The sequence below is a fragment of the Alosa pseudoharengus genome, unplaced genomic scaffold (assembly GCF_046254945.1).
Source record: "Alosa pseudoharengus isolate Yale_2024_CS ecotype anadromous, Long Island Sound unplaced genomic scaffold, YU_APseudo_1.1 YU_APseudo_1.1_scf_15, whole genome shotgun sequence".
NCBI classification, from domain to species: domain Eukaryota; kingdom Metazoa; phylum Chordata; class Actinopteri; order Clupeiformes; family Clupeidae; genus Alosa; species Alosa pseudoharengus.
Window position 1 is genome coordinate 6,530,885 of NW_027468620.1, and position 15,000 is coordinate 6,545,884.

At 45.2% G+C, this 15,000-nt stretch overlaps 1 protein-coding gene across 1 annotated transcript in view; it reads right to left on the reverse strand.

The window, feature by feature from the left end:
• pcdh15a (protocadherin-related 15a) overlaps positions 1–15,000 on the reverse strand; it is a 175,293-nt gene that overhangs the window by 126,557 nt on the left and 33,736 nt on the right. Inside the window, exons 7-9 of the mRNA XM_076286445.1 lie at positions 13,397–13,516; positions 13,070–13,180; positions 9,476–9,646 (exon numbers count right to left, since the gene is read on the reverse strand). Coding sequence (XP_076142560.1) covers positions 9,476–9,646; positions 13,070–13,180; positions 13,397–13,516 — 402 coding nt within the window. The remainder of the gene's footprint in view (positions 1–9,475; positions 9,647–13,069; positions 13,181–13,396; positions 13,517–15,000) is intronic.

A 15,000-nucleotide genomic window follows, 5' to 3' on the forward strand; every position in this document is an offset into this window, starting at 1 on the left:
GCCTGAGTCGGAAGAGGTCACTAATGGTCTCCAGTGCTTAAATAAAATGACCTCATTATTCCATTACCATCCTACTATCCTATGAGATTGAGTTCAAGACCAGCATAGAAGTACCGTATATCAAAAGCATAACGAGCTCAGTTAAAAGACAGCTTTCCATCCTGTCCAATGGTTATGTTGATAAGAGAAGTCTGTGCTCTGACAGAGCTGATTGGAATCACGGTTCACTGCCTCCCAATAAATATCCAGTCCAAAGGCACATGCTGCTGTTTTGGTTAATAGGATTGAACGGAGCTATAATCAATGCATATCACTGCAGGCTATAAGGCAAGGAGATCATTGATGTTCACAAGACGATGATTATAGGCTTAATTAAGACTACTGTAAAACATATACTGACTGATCACGATCAAAACATGTTTACATGTACCATGATATTTATTTATTTATTAGTTTATTTTTCTACGGTTACACTATTTTCTACCAAGTACATTCCTCCATTGAATTTGTTTGCATGATTGAAGCCAGGACTACAAACTGTTTTTTTAACACTAACAGATGAAGATAAACATTTCCACAGATGAATCACTGTACATCTTTCTTCGGAGTGCGGAGTGCATTAATAGATCAGAGTGTTTATCTAGATGAAATGACTCAAGTGAACAAGGAGAGGTGCCGCCGCAGACAGCTGCTGTGGCCGTACTGGCATATGGTGCTGGAGCTGGTGTGGAATGCTGCGCCATTTTGGTGTTAATGAGCACAAACATATATGCTAATATGTGAAATTTGATGTTCGTCTAAAGGTACAAACATCGCATTTGTTATCCATTAGTGATGTCGGCTCACCTTCAAGATGCCGATTCACTGGTCTGCCTATGGCAGAAGCTTAGAAACAGCTGTGGGTTACTTATAAGGTTTACCTTCTACATCAGGGGTTGTCCATTTTTTGGTTCCCTTTTGGAACCCCTTTTGGAGAACATTTTCCGAGGACCCCCTCATAACCATAACAATTAAGCATGCCATTTGTATTCTCTAACGTTGTGGCCCATGTTTTCTGGCAGAACTTGGTCTTTTATTAATTTGGGACACTATCACTTGTCGACATAGACTGACTCAAACATTTACACATTCATCAGCTAGTATTTGATAACTAAGCCAAGTTAAGCAGCAGTAGGAATGGTTCTTCATGACCTGAGTGAAGTTTTTCAAGTTAAATGTTAATGTGGGTGGGAGCAGACAGACACAATTTGCTTGTTTTATGGGGGAAAAGGGGCATCATCTGTAGATATGATTTTTTTCAACTTAATCATTTCAAGCAAATTATTCTGCGGAGCCCTGAGCTATGGGTCGGGGACCCCACTTTGAGAACCACTGTACTACTGTACATGTGCCCTTATGGAATATAATGAACTGAATGTAGTACAGTACATGGCTCAGTGAGTGGTGTGTTAACGTCACTGTAAAGTTCTTCCTTCTGCTGTGTCTGCTTCATTACTTCAGCAGAGTGGAGGGCAGAATTGATAATTATAGCTACTGTATGCCAGCCTCCCTCCACGCATGTTCACGCAAACACGTATGCATGCACACACACACACACACACACACACACACACACACACACACACACACACACACACACACACACACACACACAGCATATGGGCCAGGCATGAATGAGTTCTACAACTCCCAAACATAGACTTTAATGTGCCCTAAGCTTCACCTTGGGAGTTGAGAGCCAGTAAAAGACCATAATGCCATTTTACACTAATTACACCTTCAGAGAGAGAGGCGGGGAGAGAGGGAGAGAGAGAGAGAGAGAGAGAGAGGCAACAAGAGGAAACACACTTCTCAGCATTTTCATTTAAGGGTCAGTTTATTACTCAAGATGATGCTACCGGCTCACAGCACACTGTGATCTCCTATTAGGCCAGAAAGAGTATAAAACAGGAGGACAGGAGGAGACAGCTCTTGGGATTCTCAAAAACTTTCAAAGTCACAAACAACAGCTGTCACGGACAGTACGTCCACGCAAAGCGGAGCTAAGGAGGCCAACTGTCAGATGGTCTTCACTGGCCTGTGCCACTTTGTGAAGAAGAACTAAAACATATGAGCCAATGAGAACTCAGTCTAGATCAGACTTACCTACATAACTCTTTAAACAGAGTATATACTTTTTATTGTTTCAGTAATCTCAAATAGAATAGAAGTCTGCCATTTGATCTGTCCTTTGTACTGTATGACAAAGTCTAAAGGATGATCTCAGCTGAAAGGACATAAATACATAGAGTATAGATACAAAGATACAGAGAAAACAACACAAAGAGAGAGAGAGAGGGAGGGAGATAAAAAGAGAGAGAGGAAGAGAGTGTTTGGACTATGCTTTAACATGAATATAGTTACAGCATAGTCCAATATATAATGAGCCAGGGCTGAGTATGCACTTTAAAGTTGCCGGCCCACCCGTCGTGCTTCGGCTGGGAGGCGCTTTGCTCTGTGTGTTCATAATTAAAAATAAAAACGCCGGGAAGCAGCGCTCCTCCCTGCACCCCTGCCTAATAAACCCTACACCATGGGCCACTGGGGAGCCATCGCAGGCCAGGCCAATTTGGGATGAGCACCAGGCCGTGCAACCGATGCTCTGACTCACCGCGTCCAAAACTACATTAAACAAAGACACCGGCTCTCATTTTTCTTATTTTTTTTTTTTTTTTTAAATCAACCTGTCTCAACCTGTTACATTTAATTAGTTTAGTCTCTTTGAACTCAAGTGCAAGTACACAAACTAAAACTGTCAACAACAACTGTGGCTTCGGTGCCATTTACTTTTTTTTTCCTTTTGTGTGAATCCTTTGACTAAAAGGGAACAAAACAAATCCCCTGACAAAGCACCACAAGAGCAGAGTTCAGGCTGGTCTAATCCCAGTGGCCAGCACAGCATACACCAGTGTGACATGTGGATCTAGCTAGCGAGAGCCTATTAGGTGGCTGTCCTGCTGCCCTACTATCAAGCCCTGCTCCCTGGCAACCGGAGCGGCAACAGGAAATCCCTGCAGTGGGGCTTACGACACAGCATGGCACAGCACAGCACAGCACAGCACAGCACAGCACGGCACAGCATGTCACAACACAGCAGCACTGGATGAGAGCACAGCTGAAGCTCCAACCGCAGTTAGGAGTTAGGACTCAGGTAGACAATCAACGCAGGCATTAGTATATCTAAAGCTAATTTAATAACGAGACAACATCTATTTGCTAATGAGCAAGATGTTCATAATGAACATCAGTGGATCAGCTCAAGGCTCCCATATTCTGCCACGAGAGCTTTATGCACAAGACACTTTGCTAGAACATGCAGCCATCATTTTCTGGGAAAGAGCTTCCTTGGTCACACGGTCTACCTCCCCCTACTATGAGGCATAGAGTCTGTGTCGGAAACTGTCTTTATGTGAGGATGGTCAGTAAGAGGGCCTGCCGGGAGGTGGACTCTGGGTCCCCAGGGAAGTGCTTTGTCGCTGGATTTCACAAGTTGGCTGGAGGCTGTCCGAATTTCTATCCAATCAATTTTTGCACAGCCAACCATCAGAATGGACGCACAATTTCCTCCATGGCTTTGTAGGTGATTCGGCAGCTCAGTTCCATCCAGTGGATTTCCACAATTCCATCTTCGGGGATTAGCCGTGTTCGTCTGCGGTCCGGTGATACTGGACAGTCTCCTCCCTCCACTCACTACTGGTCATGGTCTTAGATGGTCTATGGGCAACTAGCATGAGAGGAACAATCTATTTCATAGCCACCCCCTCAAGGCTCTGGGTAATCCTGAGTAAGGAAAAGACGGGAGAGGAGAAGTCTGTGACAGGGTGGACTACGGTCAGTAAGATTCTGTTTCCATGCCAATATATCAACACCAGCACCCTTGGGCCTCAAAAAAGATAGATAGAGATAGATAGAGAGATAGATAGAGAGATAGAGAGATAGATAGATAGATAGATAGAGAGATAGATAGATAGATAGATAGATAGATACTTTATTGATCCCCAAGGGGAAATTCAAGACTCATTCTATCTATCTAAAAAAGTCCATATTCTTCCATTTTACAATATCAAAACTTTGAAATAAAAAAAAAAAAAACAACATGACACAAATAAATAATTGAGGTAAATGAAACACAATATCCACGGGGAAGATATGTCCAAATACTGACTTTCCTTCTTCCATATTTACTGTGTGACGTTTAAAAGCCTTAGGTTATTCAGCTCACCAAGCTGAACCCAATTACAGTGCCGTTTTCACAAGCCTGTTAGTTAACAGTCACTTTCTGGGAATCGAGCTCGCCTCTCTCAGCACACAGCCAGGGAGTGTTTAACCGCCCCCTCAGGTGACTGTGGGGCCAGAGGCTGGTGGAGAAGCCCCGTTATCACACCTCCTCTGGGGCCGACGGCTCCTGCGGACCCCCCGCAGGAGAAGCCCGAGGGTTACCCGACGCCAGCTAGCATTAGCGGCAGTTGCTAACGTCAGGCAGAGCACAGCAGGTGTCCTGAAGACGGTGAAACACGGCACTTAAGCGGGAGGGAAGGAGGACTTAGCGATGACTTAGCTGGCGCCGCCACGTCGAGCAAGCGGATTACAGAGGCAGGAGGACAGGCGAGGCGTGCAGAGTGGGCACGACGGCCGCGAGAAACCTCCAGCAAAGTGGGAGAGCTACAGGCATCTAGCAGCATGTTAGAACAGCTTGGGGCAACATGAATGCAGGCCCACACTTGAAGATAAACATACATGCAAGGGGACACACAAACTCTCTCACTCTCGCACACACACACACACACACACACACACACACACACACACACACACACACACACACACACACACACACAAAAACACAAACTGTATACTTAGACCAGCAACTACACACAAACAGAGAGAGAGGGGGGGGTGGGGAGAGAGAGAGAGGGAGAGAGATTTTGGACTATGCTTTAACATGAATACATGAATAGAGAGAGGGGGGGTGAGCATTGGACTACTTTGTGATAAATGATGTGTGGTATCTGTGAGAGTGTGAGTAGAGAGGAGAGGAGAGGAGAGCATAACATGGATCAGCTCAGAGAAACAGACTTTCCGTTGGCGCTGCTGCACTATGGGCTAAAGCCCTGGCGTCTGGGGAAAAGCCCCCGACTCAGGGCCAGATGTACTAACGCTTTTGCGCCCACTTGAGGCATATTTGTTTTGCAACGTGCATGTAAAATCATTGCGAGGTATGTACAAACAGGCCGCAATGATGTAAAAGTGCAAACTGCCTGTCGCGGGAGCTGAAAGTGGCAGATTGCGTTTGTCATGTCATGCATATGCATTCATGGGAGGATCCAGGGGAAAGTGGGAGTTTAGCGTAAAAAGATGGGAGGGGAAGAGTAAAGAGCGCCTACAGTAATTATGTATTCTGCGGTATGTACAAAGACTGCTCCTGAAAGCACACGTCTATTCTGCTTCTAAATACTTCTGCCTTGTAAAAGCACGTGTTAATCCAAATTGCAGTTCAATGCGTCAATAAGAGAACCTTTCAAAGACAACAGAATCGCTATTTAGAGCACCAGTTTTGTAAGTCTTTGTACTATCAAAAGCAACATTAACTTTTGTTGGCCTTTCGAATGTCTTACTTTCACTTTCACGTCATTCACCTAAACTTTCCTACTTTCTAGATTAGACCAATCTTCCATAGCTTACGTGCACAAGTAGTTTGAGTAGAACTACTGATCTTTATTATCTCCTTGCTTGTTGACATCTTATCATGTATGGTATTATTTCATGATCACTAAACGTTTGATTCTTTTGTTGTCATCAGTTAACTTCATTCAACTGCGCTTGTATGTAGGCGCTGCCATTCAGTTGTGGACATTCGTAAATTGCGTTTATGGGCGGAGAAAGGCGCAGTTTACTCTAAGGATTGAAGATTGATAAATACGACGGAAACTTGGGTCTGACAGCGTTCGCAATGTGCGGTTTGTCCATGACGCTGATAACGCTACGTTCGCAAATGTACGTACATCTGGCCCTTAGTGCTTCCCTCTCTGAGGCTGGACACAGCCCCTGGCCCTGCCCCAGCAGCCTCTATTGGGCTGGGCAGCCAGGCAGTGCAGTACTGGGCGTAAGTAGGGACTCTGGACTACACTCTAACAGGGGAATGGAGGTTCAGTAGGGAAAGATAAAAAGGAGATTTATTTAAAAGACCAATTTAGCATGATGCAAAGCTTTGCTTAGTTTAGGTTACCTAGCAACAGAAATATGTAACTTGGTATCCAAAAATACGTACGTACAGGCAATTAAAATAAGTGAGTCAAGCAATTAAAATAGCGGTACCTGTAAACAGTATTTCAACATCAAGGTGGCTGTTTACATCTTAAAGTACATTTATTTCAAGTGACCTGAGCACTGTCCCCAAGTCTCGGGTAAAGATGCTCTTGGCTTGTGAATGTTCCGGATGTTACAACTCATAATAGATACAGAAAAGCAGCGGCTCAGCCTGAGGTAAAGCCTGGGGCCGGCACTACGATTAAATGAGGGGAAACACCATGTGTGTGCCACTGCCCTGTGGTGGTCTATGTGTCCATCTGTCTCACAAGATGTATGTGTTTCACAGATATGGAGATGGAGTGGACCACCAACACCAACAGACATCTTTGAGAGGGTACAGTTGTCCTTGGTGCATACAGCACTAGTGTCTGTGCAATACAGCACAAACACTGATTCACTAGTGTCTATGCCAAGTGGACGACCCATTCCTCTCCAACCCCTCTCTCTCTCTCCAACCATCTCTTGCCAAACCTCTCTCTCTCTCTCACTCTCTCTCTCTCTCTCTCTCTTCCCCTCTCTGCAGCCCTCAATCTCTTCAATCAACCCCACCTCTCTCTCCATCTCTTTCTCTCTCTATCCCTCTCCCTCTACCCATCCCTCCCTCTCCTCTTTGACAGTGTTCAGCCCCATGCGTGTCCCAGATGGGGAGCACTGTACCACATTTCCCCCTCTTCCCTCTGGCTCACTGGGAGCCACACCATTATGATTTCTCAGCGCACACACACCACGCACACACCGCACACACACCACGCACACGCCGCACACACACCACGCACACGCCGCACACACACCACACACACGCCGCACACACACCACACACACGCCACACACGCGCCAGGAGGTGACAGTGGCACCATTATCTCCAGCCCAAAATGGCAATTCCATTCTGTTTGTTAGTGAGAGCAGGAGGCTGGGCTGAGCCTCCTAATGAGCTTTATCTGCCCATTGTGGCTGTGTTAACCCCATGCCTGCCAGCAGAGACCCTGGAAATTCGCCTCGCCTTCTCTTTCCTCTTCTCCTCTTCTCAGCTCTTCTCTTCTCTTTTATTCTCTCCTCCCATCTCCTCTCCTCTCCCCTTCTCTTTTCTCCTCCCCTTTCCTATTCCCTCATCCCTCCCTCCCCCCACCAACTATCCCCACTCTCCTCTCCTCTCCTCTCTCCACTCTCCTCTCCTCTCCTCTTCACTCTTCTCTCCTCTCCTCTCCACTCTCCTCTCCTCTCCACTCCTCTCCCCTCCCCTCCTCCCCTCCCCTCCTCTCCTCTCCTCTCTCCTCTCCTCTCCTGTCCTCCCCAGCAGCTAGAGCAGATGACAGAGGATGAAGTCTGAGTGGGAGAGAGCTGACTGGAGCTCTATTCCAGCCATGGCTCTTTGCCACCTGGGCTAGTCTCTGGGTCCGCCATCACAGAGGGAAACATAATCATTTGTCTTGAACTTGTCTTCATCTTTCTGTAGCAATAACAAAAATCAAATGATCTATGACCCGCCAATGACATGGTGCTGAAGAGTCGTTTGGGCACAACCTCATTGTGACGCAGAGCAGGACTTTGGGCAGAGACAGGGATGGGGAGTGGAGCAGGGTGCTGCTGTACCAGTGGCTAGATGAAGGTGTGGGCTTAGGGAAAGTTCCATGCACTGACATCCACAGGCTGCATAAACCTTTTATCATAAATTATAGACACTCTGAGCCCTCCACACAGCACAAAGACGTCCTCCTTCTCCTCCCCTCCCTTCTCCTCCCCTCCCTTCTCCTCCCCTCCTTCTCCTCCCCTCCCTTCTCCTCCCTAATTCACTCTCTCCTCATTTATTTTCTTCTCCCACCCCCCCATTCTACACTTTTCTTTTTCTTTACCCTGTGTCTCTCCCTCTTCCTCTCTCATCCTTCCTCTTTCTCTCGTCTCTCTCTTGTCTCTCGCTCGTCTCTCTCTCTCCATCTCTCTCTCTCTGTCTCTCTCTCTCTCTGCTGTGTTCTGCCAGAGAATCTGAGTCCTCCAAGCACAGAGCGTTCTTCAGAGATGGCCCGGCCAGCAGCAGCTTGTGTGGGTTAGCCCTGCAGGCCACGGGACGCTCCCAGAGACAGCGGGGACTGTAATCAGAGATGGACACCTCGCGCATGCCCCACGCTGCCCCCAACCCTAGTGCTTCCCCATGCTCCTGTCCTACACCTACACGGGCCCTGAGAACAAGTGAGAAAAACACACACACACACACACCAGGGTGAGCACATGTGCCCACTGGCACACACGCACACACACGCGAAAATTCCCGCACACGCACACGCACACACACGCACGCACGCACACATACACACACACACACACACACACACACACACAAGACACACATACTCTACACACGCACACACGACGAGACGTGACTCAAATGTCTCCTCCGCTATCGTGGAACATCCTGATGGCTCAGTGGGCATAAATCTAATCCTACCCAGCATGCAACGCTCACTGGTGACACGAACACTAGTTAGCCTGCCACCCCGCTGACTTCCTGCAAGGACAGAGCGAACAGATCCATCACGCCACGCCCCATGCCGCTGAAATGGCCCAGAGCACCACAGTATCAAGCTACATCTCACACGAAGGGACCAAGCACCTTCAGCAACACAGATGATTCAGATATGATTCAAAATTGATCGTGAGGTGATATTTGAGGCTATTTGTAAATATTTGTAAAACAGCATAAACCAGTTTTCTTTAAACAATACACAAACTCACTATTGGCAGTCTTGGTAAACACAGACACAGATATCTACTCATATTTATTTAGCCATAAGATTTAGTTTCAAGCTCATTACCAGCGAAAACATGTCCAATCCTTACACATCAAGCAATGTTTTACACAATAATAATGTCTTAAATAGAAGTGTTCTCGTTATGACATGACCATTGAGAATGTTATATTTTTTGAAATATTATTATATGTGAAATCAACAATGTGTTCCAGTTTGGGCTACTTAAACTAAAGGATATTTGTGTAGCTCTTCTTCTAACTTGTTCCAACACTAGACAAATAACTGAATGAAATCCATGTATCTTCACACAAACAAAAATTTCTTTGGGAGCGTTTTCAGAATGAAAAGCTGTAGAGAAATCCCTGACTGCAAAGTGCCCTTACCGGGTTGTGGAGCTCTGGGAAGGACACACGGTAGGTGATTGGGCTGCAGTCTCGCGTATTGTTGACCAGCTCACAGGGCAGGAACATGGGCCCCAGGTCGTCTCCATCCAGCACGTCTAGGGTGAGAGTGGTGGTTGCTGTGCGCCGGCTCCCTGGATAAGGTGACCGGTCCTGAGGAGGGATGATATTGCCATGGTTACAGAGAACATTTGGTTTTATGTGATGGAAACAGACAGTCTGAAAGTAGTGAGTGGTCCAAGCAGACAGGAGGATGATGGAAGGCTTTTACTCAGAACCCGAAAGCATACTCGTACACATTTGGGTCTTTTAAAAACATTTTAACTGTAAAATGTCATAACGAATACTCACTCATCCACAAACAAACGTATGTACACACACACAAACACACACACAGACAACACACACTCACACACACACTAACACACAATCTTGCGCACACACACACATGCACACATACATTTTGACACATAATCACACACACACACACACATATACACACCTAAATACTTGAGCAGTAAGACCTCTTTTCTTCCTCTTCCTGCCTTATAAGAGTTTTTCAAGCTTTCAGCATTGACCTGTCTACCAGTGAAGGAGGCTACATCAAGCAAGAGCTACACTCTTCAAGCATTGATTCAGGAACACAAAAAACACATAGAAAAAAAATCTCACTTCTAAAAATCTCACTCCTAGACCAAAGCACACATTTTGGTTCTTCAAAACCTTTTTAAAATATTTTTGTCCTAAAATACATCACCCAGGAGCTCTGTGCATTTGTCCAGATTTTCTGATAAAGACAGTGCCCAGGGCTTTGTGGTGAGCCCAGCCTCACTTTTGAGTCTGCATCTTTTAGTAATTTACGTCGTCATAAAAAAAAACCCTGTTTAGTTCAAAAATCCTCATCACTTCAGGGAATAAGCCTGAGTGGAGTGCCCAGAGGCATTAATGCACTGACAAAACTTCGGAGAGCTTCTGAAGGATGCCGCACTACTGTAGACACTTCAGCAGTGCAGCCCAACATTCCTGTTACCTACACAAAAGGATAATTAGAAGGAGGGAAGGCAGGCACTCATCGGCAGACAGGCAGTGCATAAACAAGGCCACCGTGTTAATGACGAGTGAATGGCGGCGTGCTTCGGTGCTGTGCTGTGCTGTGCTATGGTGCGGGCAGGGGTGGAGAGGAGGGAGCGAGGGAAACTCATTATGAGGAAGCCGTCTGTGTGGACGGCGCTTTAAAAGAAGTTCATTCAGCAACAGGCACAATGAGCACCAGCCTAATTAGTGCACGACACCGAGGCGGATGTTCATAGTCTATTATTTAGTCTTTTTTTTTTTTGGTCAGGGCTCCTTTTTGCCTGTCAAAATGTGAAGTGTACTCAATAAAAAATACAAATGAAACTCTTACATGCCACATGAAACACACTGCAGGCACTACAGCTGTGTGTGTGTGTGTGTGTGTGTGTGTGTGTGTGTGTGTGTGTGTGTGTGTGTGTGTGTGTGTGTGTGTGTGTGTTCTCACTACCTCCATGCTAAAAACCCTTTAAAAACTCTTGCACTCTTCCTTCCTACTCCTAACTGCCCCCCTACATCCCATCATTTCCCCTGTCTATTAATTGCTGTTTTACGTTTGTTGTCAACATTTGTCTGTATAATGCAGAGTTTTATTTTACAAAGTACACTGTCTACACCAGTGGTCTCCAACACGGTGCCAGCGGGCTACCTGGTGGAACGGCTATGAGGCGCCCCCAGCGCACCTTCTAAAAATAGCCAACAGGTCGCCTGCAGATCACGCTCTAAAAACACGCTCCATTGTGAAGTTTTCAATAGACATTTAAGTCTAGACCAGAACCATTTTAAGAATGTATGTAGCCATACATCTGTAACATTAAATTGATATTGGTGATACCTTACAAATTGTAGCTGCGTTAAATTTTAGCCTTTGGCTCCAAATCCGTTTCCCATTCAATCTTTAAACAACAACGGAAGCGGAGTGCATACACGCTGCTCGCACGCATAGACAGTAAAGGGGGGAAAAACTTGCTCGTCTGGTGTAGCCAATGGAAACATCTTTGCAAAAGTTCTGTGGCCATTCCATGTTCGTCAAATACGGTTCTTGCATGATTGTTCAAGGACTGAAAAACAATTGCTTTAGCTCACAGGCCTTTTCTCCTCCGTAGGCTACTGTTTTTTTTTTGTGGCATGCATGACTGAGCAGGACAGTGCATTACCTTTTTTGTCAGATCATGGAGAAATTTCAGGTGTGCAATAACTTTAAAAGGAGTTTTCATATTACTTTCTACTATTGAAATGTTAAAACCAAATTGTCCACTGAAATCAGAACTTAAACAACCCCTGAATTTATAATGGTGGGTGGGTATAATGGGTTGTAACAAATTGTAACCCAAATTATTAATTGCACAAAAAGATTGTTTGTTTTTTTGTGTTAAAAGATTCCCCATGCAAACTTTGAAATGAACAAACTAAACAAAAATGTTGGTAGTGTTGCATATTGATATTAAAGTATTGAAGAATCAGATGAAAATTAATTTGCTTAATATATACTTACAGGCCTACACAATATTGATAATTTAAAAGTAAAAAGGCCTATTATTTAGGAGGACTACCCTCGCAAAAAAGGGGTGAGGGTGTGTTTGTTTCTGTTGAGTAGCCCTCCATATGATTTTGGTCTTCAGGTAGCCCTCATTCCCAAAAAGGTTGGAGACACCTGGTCTACACGTACTGTCTCTATATGTTGCTTTTATGTTGCTTTTAAGACTCTGTGTTACTTTTGCCATTATTGTGGAGTGTCCTTTGGTGACATGAAAGGAGCTTCAAATAGAATGTACTATTATTATTATTATTATTATTATTTTTTTTGTGTGTGTGTGTGTGTGTGTGTGTGTGTGTGTGTGTGTGTGTGTGTGTGTGTGTGTGTGTATGTGTGTGTGCGCACCGTGACACTGAGGATCCACTTTCCATGTGCACTATCAAGACAGTCTTCTCTATTCCCCACACTATTGTGTTGGCACAGGTTGAGCAGGTCTGATTGCAGCACACACAGTGGTGAGCTTTATCATTTTTTCAAGCCCTTTCTGTTACATCTGTGTCTGAGCTGGGTGTTCATTATCTCCATACGCCGTTGCTTGTTTCAGCCTTTAACAAGCTGTCCAGCCAAGCGGGGAATTAAAAACTCCATCAGACCCCATCAGGGGAGAGGCCTGGGGGAAAAATGGTTTCCTCTCTCTCTTATGCGTATACCAGTGACAGAGCCCAAGAGTGAACATGGAGAGAGAGAGAGAGAGAGAGAATGGCAAAATGAAAAAGAGAGGGAGGGTGAGAGAAAGAGAGTAAGCTGTGCAGGGTAACATGATGAAGTGATGGTAAGTCCATGAAAGGTTACATTCATCTTCTGTTAGAACTCAGCTGTTTTAGAGAGAAAGTAATTGAATCGCACACACACACACACACACACACACACACACACACACACACACACACACACACACATACACACACACAAACAGACACACACACACACACAAACTACAGCCTCAGCAAGTGAGTTCGAGCTCTTACATTGGCTTGGATGATGACCAAATAGCGTGTCCTTTCCTCATAGTTCAGCCTCTCCGCCAGGACTAGGTTTCCTGTGAGAGTGCTCACCAGACGCACTGTCCGATTGGACACCTTCAGCGGAAGAGAAAAAAGAAGCAAAAGGAAAAAGAGAAGAAAAAGTCGCAAGAAAGACAAAAATAAAGACATCAGAACTCATATCAGAATTCCTTTCTGGCATGATGACTAGATCTAGTGTGTAGCAGACCATCTGAACCTAGCAAGCCTGAACCTTGAACCTAGCAAGGTAACGCAAGATTCATACATACCAGCACACATATGCAAACGTACCGGATCATCTGGGTTGTACTGGATGCCGTATTCAATCCGCCCGTTGGGCCCATCATCGATGTCCGACGCGCCATTGTTCCACGAAAATCCGTTGAAGATGGTTGTCCCGACCGGGGTGAGCTGAAGAGAGAGGGGGGAGGAAACGCTGAATGTGAGAGAGAAAGAGAGGGCTCTAAAAAAAACATCAGAGACAGCAAACTTTGGCTTGCGCAATAACACTGCAAGCTCAGTGTTCAGCCAAAACATGAGACCCTTGGTGCCCCAGTGGGTTTTGTGTGTGTGTGTGTGTGTGTGTGTGTGTGTGTGTGTGTGTGTGTGTGTGTGTGTGTGTGTGTGTGTCTGTGTGTGTGTGTGTGTGTGTGAAAGAGAGAGACAGAATGAACAGAGAGGAGATCAACTGACAGGGGAAGAGGAGAAGAGAGGCATTAGAAAAGCACAGGAATCAAAAAACATAATACAGCCGAGTGCAATGCGCCGTGCACACACACACACACACACACACACACACACACACAGAAACATTTTATAGAGCTAAGCCATAAACTGATCTGTTGATTTGCTGTTGCTGGCAAATCCAACACAAACACTTTAGGCTTCTCGGTTGAAAGTGAATGAGGCAGTGAGAAACCCTCACTAATCCGTTTGGGAAAGTTAATTTCCACATTCACTTCAAATGTCTTTGTTTTGGATATATTTGGGATGAGATTCTCAAATGCAAAACATACAGTTGCAACAAAATATGCACACAAACACGCACACAGACACAGACACACACACACACACATACACACACACACACACACACACACACACATCCATAAACATTACAGTAAATGTCTAGAGAGAATCTGGGGTTTGTTTGTTTATGTTATTTGTTTATAATATGTTCCCAAACCAAAACAATAACTCCTCTGCAATAACATACTGAGGATAGTCTATAGTCTGTCGGTGTAATATTTTTGCACACAATAATGTACGACATAAACATGAGCTTGTGTGTCTTTAAGGCTATGTTTAGATGGAAACGATCTGAAGAGAAAACGCAAAAGTGGCGTTGCGTTCTTTCTTTTTATTCTGTGTTTTTTGTGGGGAAATCTGAGTGCATACAGAGACGCAAAAGTGTGTGAAATTCGATGTACCGGTACCTAGCCAGGCAGCTAGGCGGTAGTGTGAAGCACTTCCAACGAGAGCCACCGTCATCGGAGCAGACTTTTGCGTTTTTACCCTTTAGACGGGAACCCGACGGTGGAGCGCTTTTAAGATTTCCACTCTGGAGGGTTGTTTAACTTTTTTGCATTTTTATGAACCCAAAATATTTTGTCGTTTTCACCCATGAGTTTTGTTGTGTAAACAGGGCCTAAGTGTACATGGATGTGTGTGACTCTTCAGGGCATATGGGTATGTATCATGTGTGTTTGCATGTGTGTTTGTGTGCATGAGTGTGTGTGTGTGTGTGTGTGTGTGTGTGTGTGTGTGTGTGTGTGTGTGTGTGTGTGTGTGTGACTGACTGTCTGTGTATGTGTGAGGTATGAGTGTTAAAGGAGATGGCAACAAAGCAATGCAGTGAGATGAGTGCCCCTGATTCCCTAATGGACACACATGCA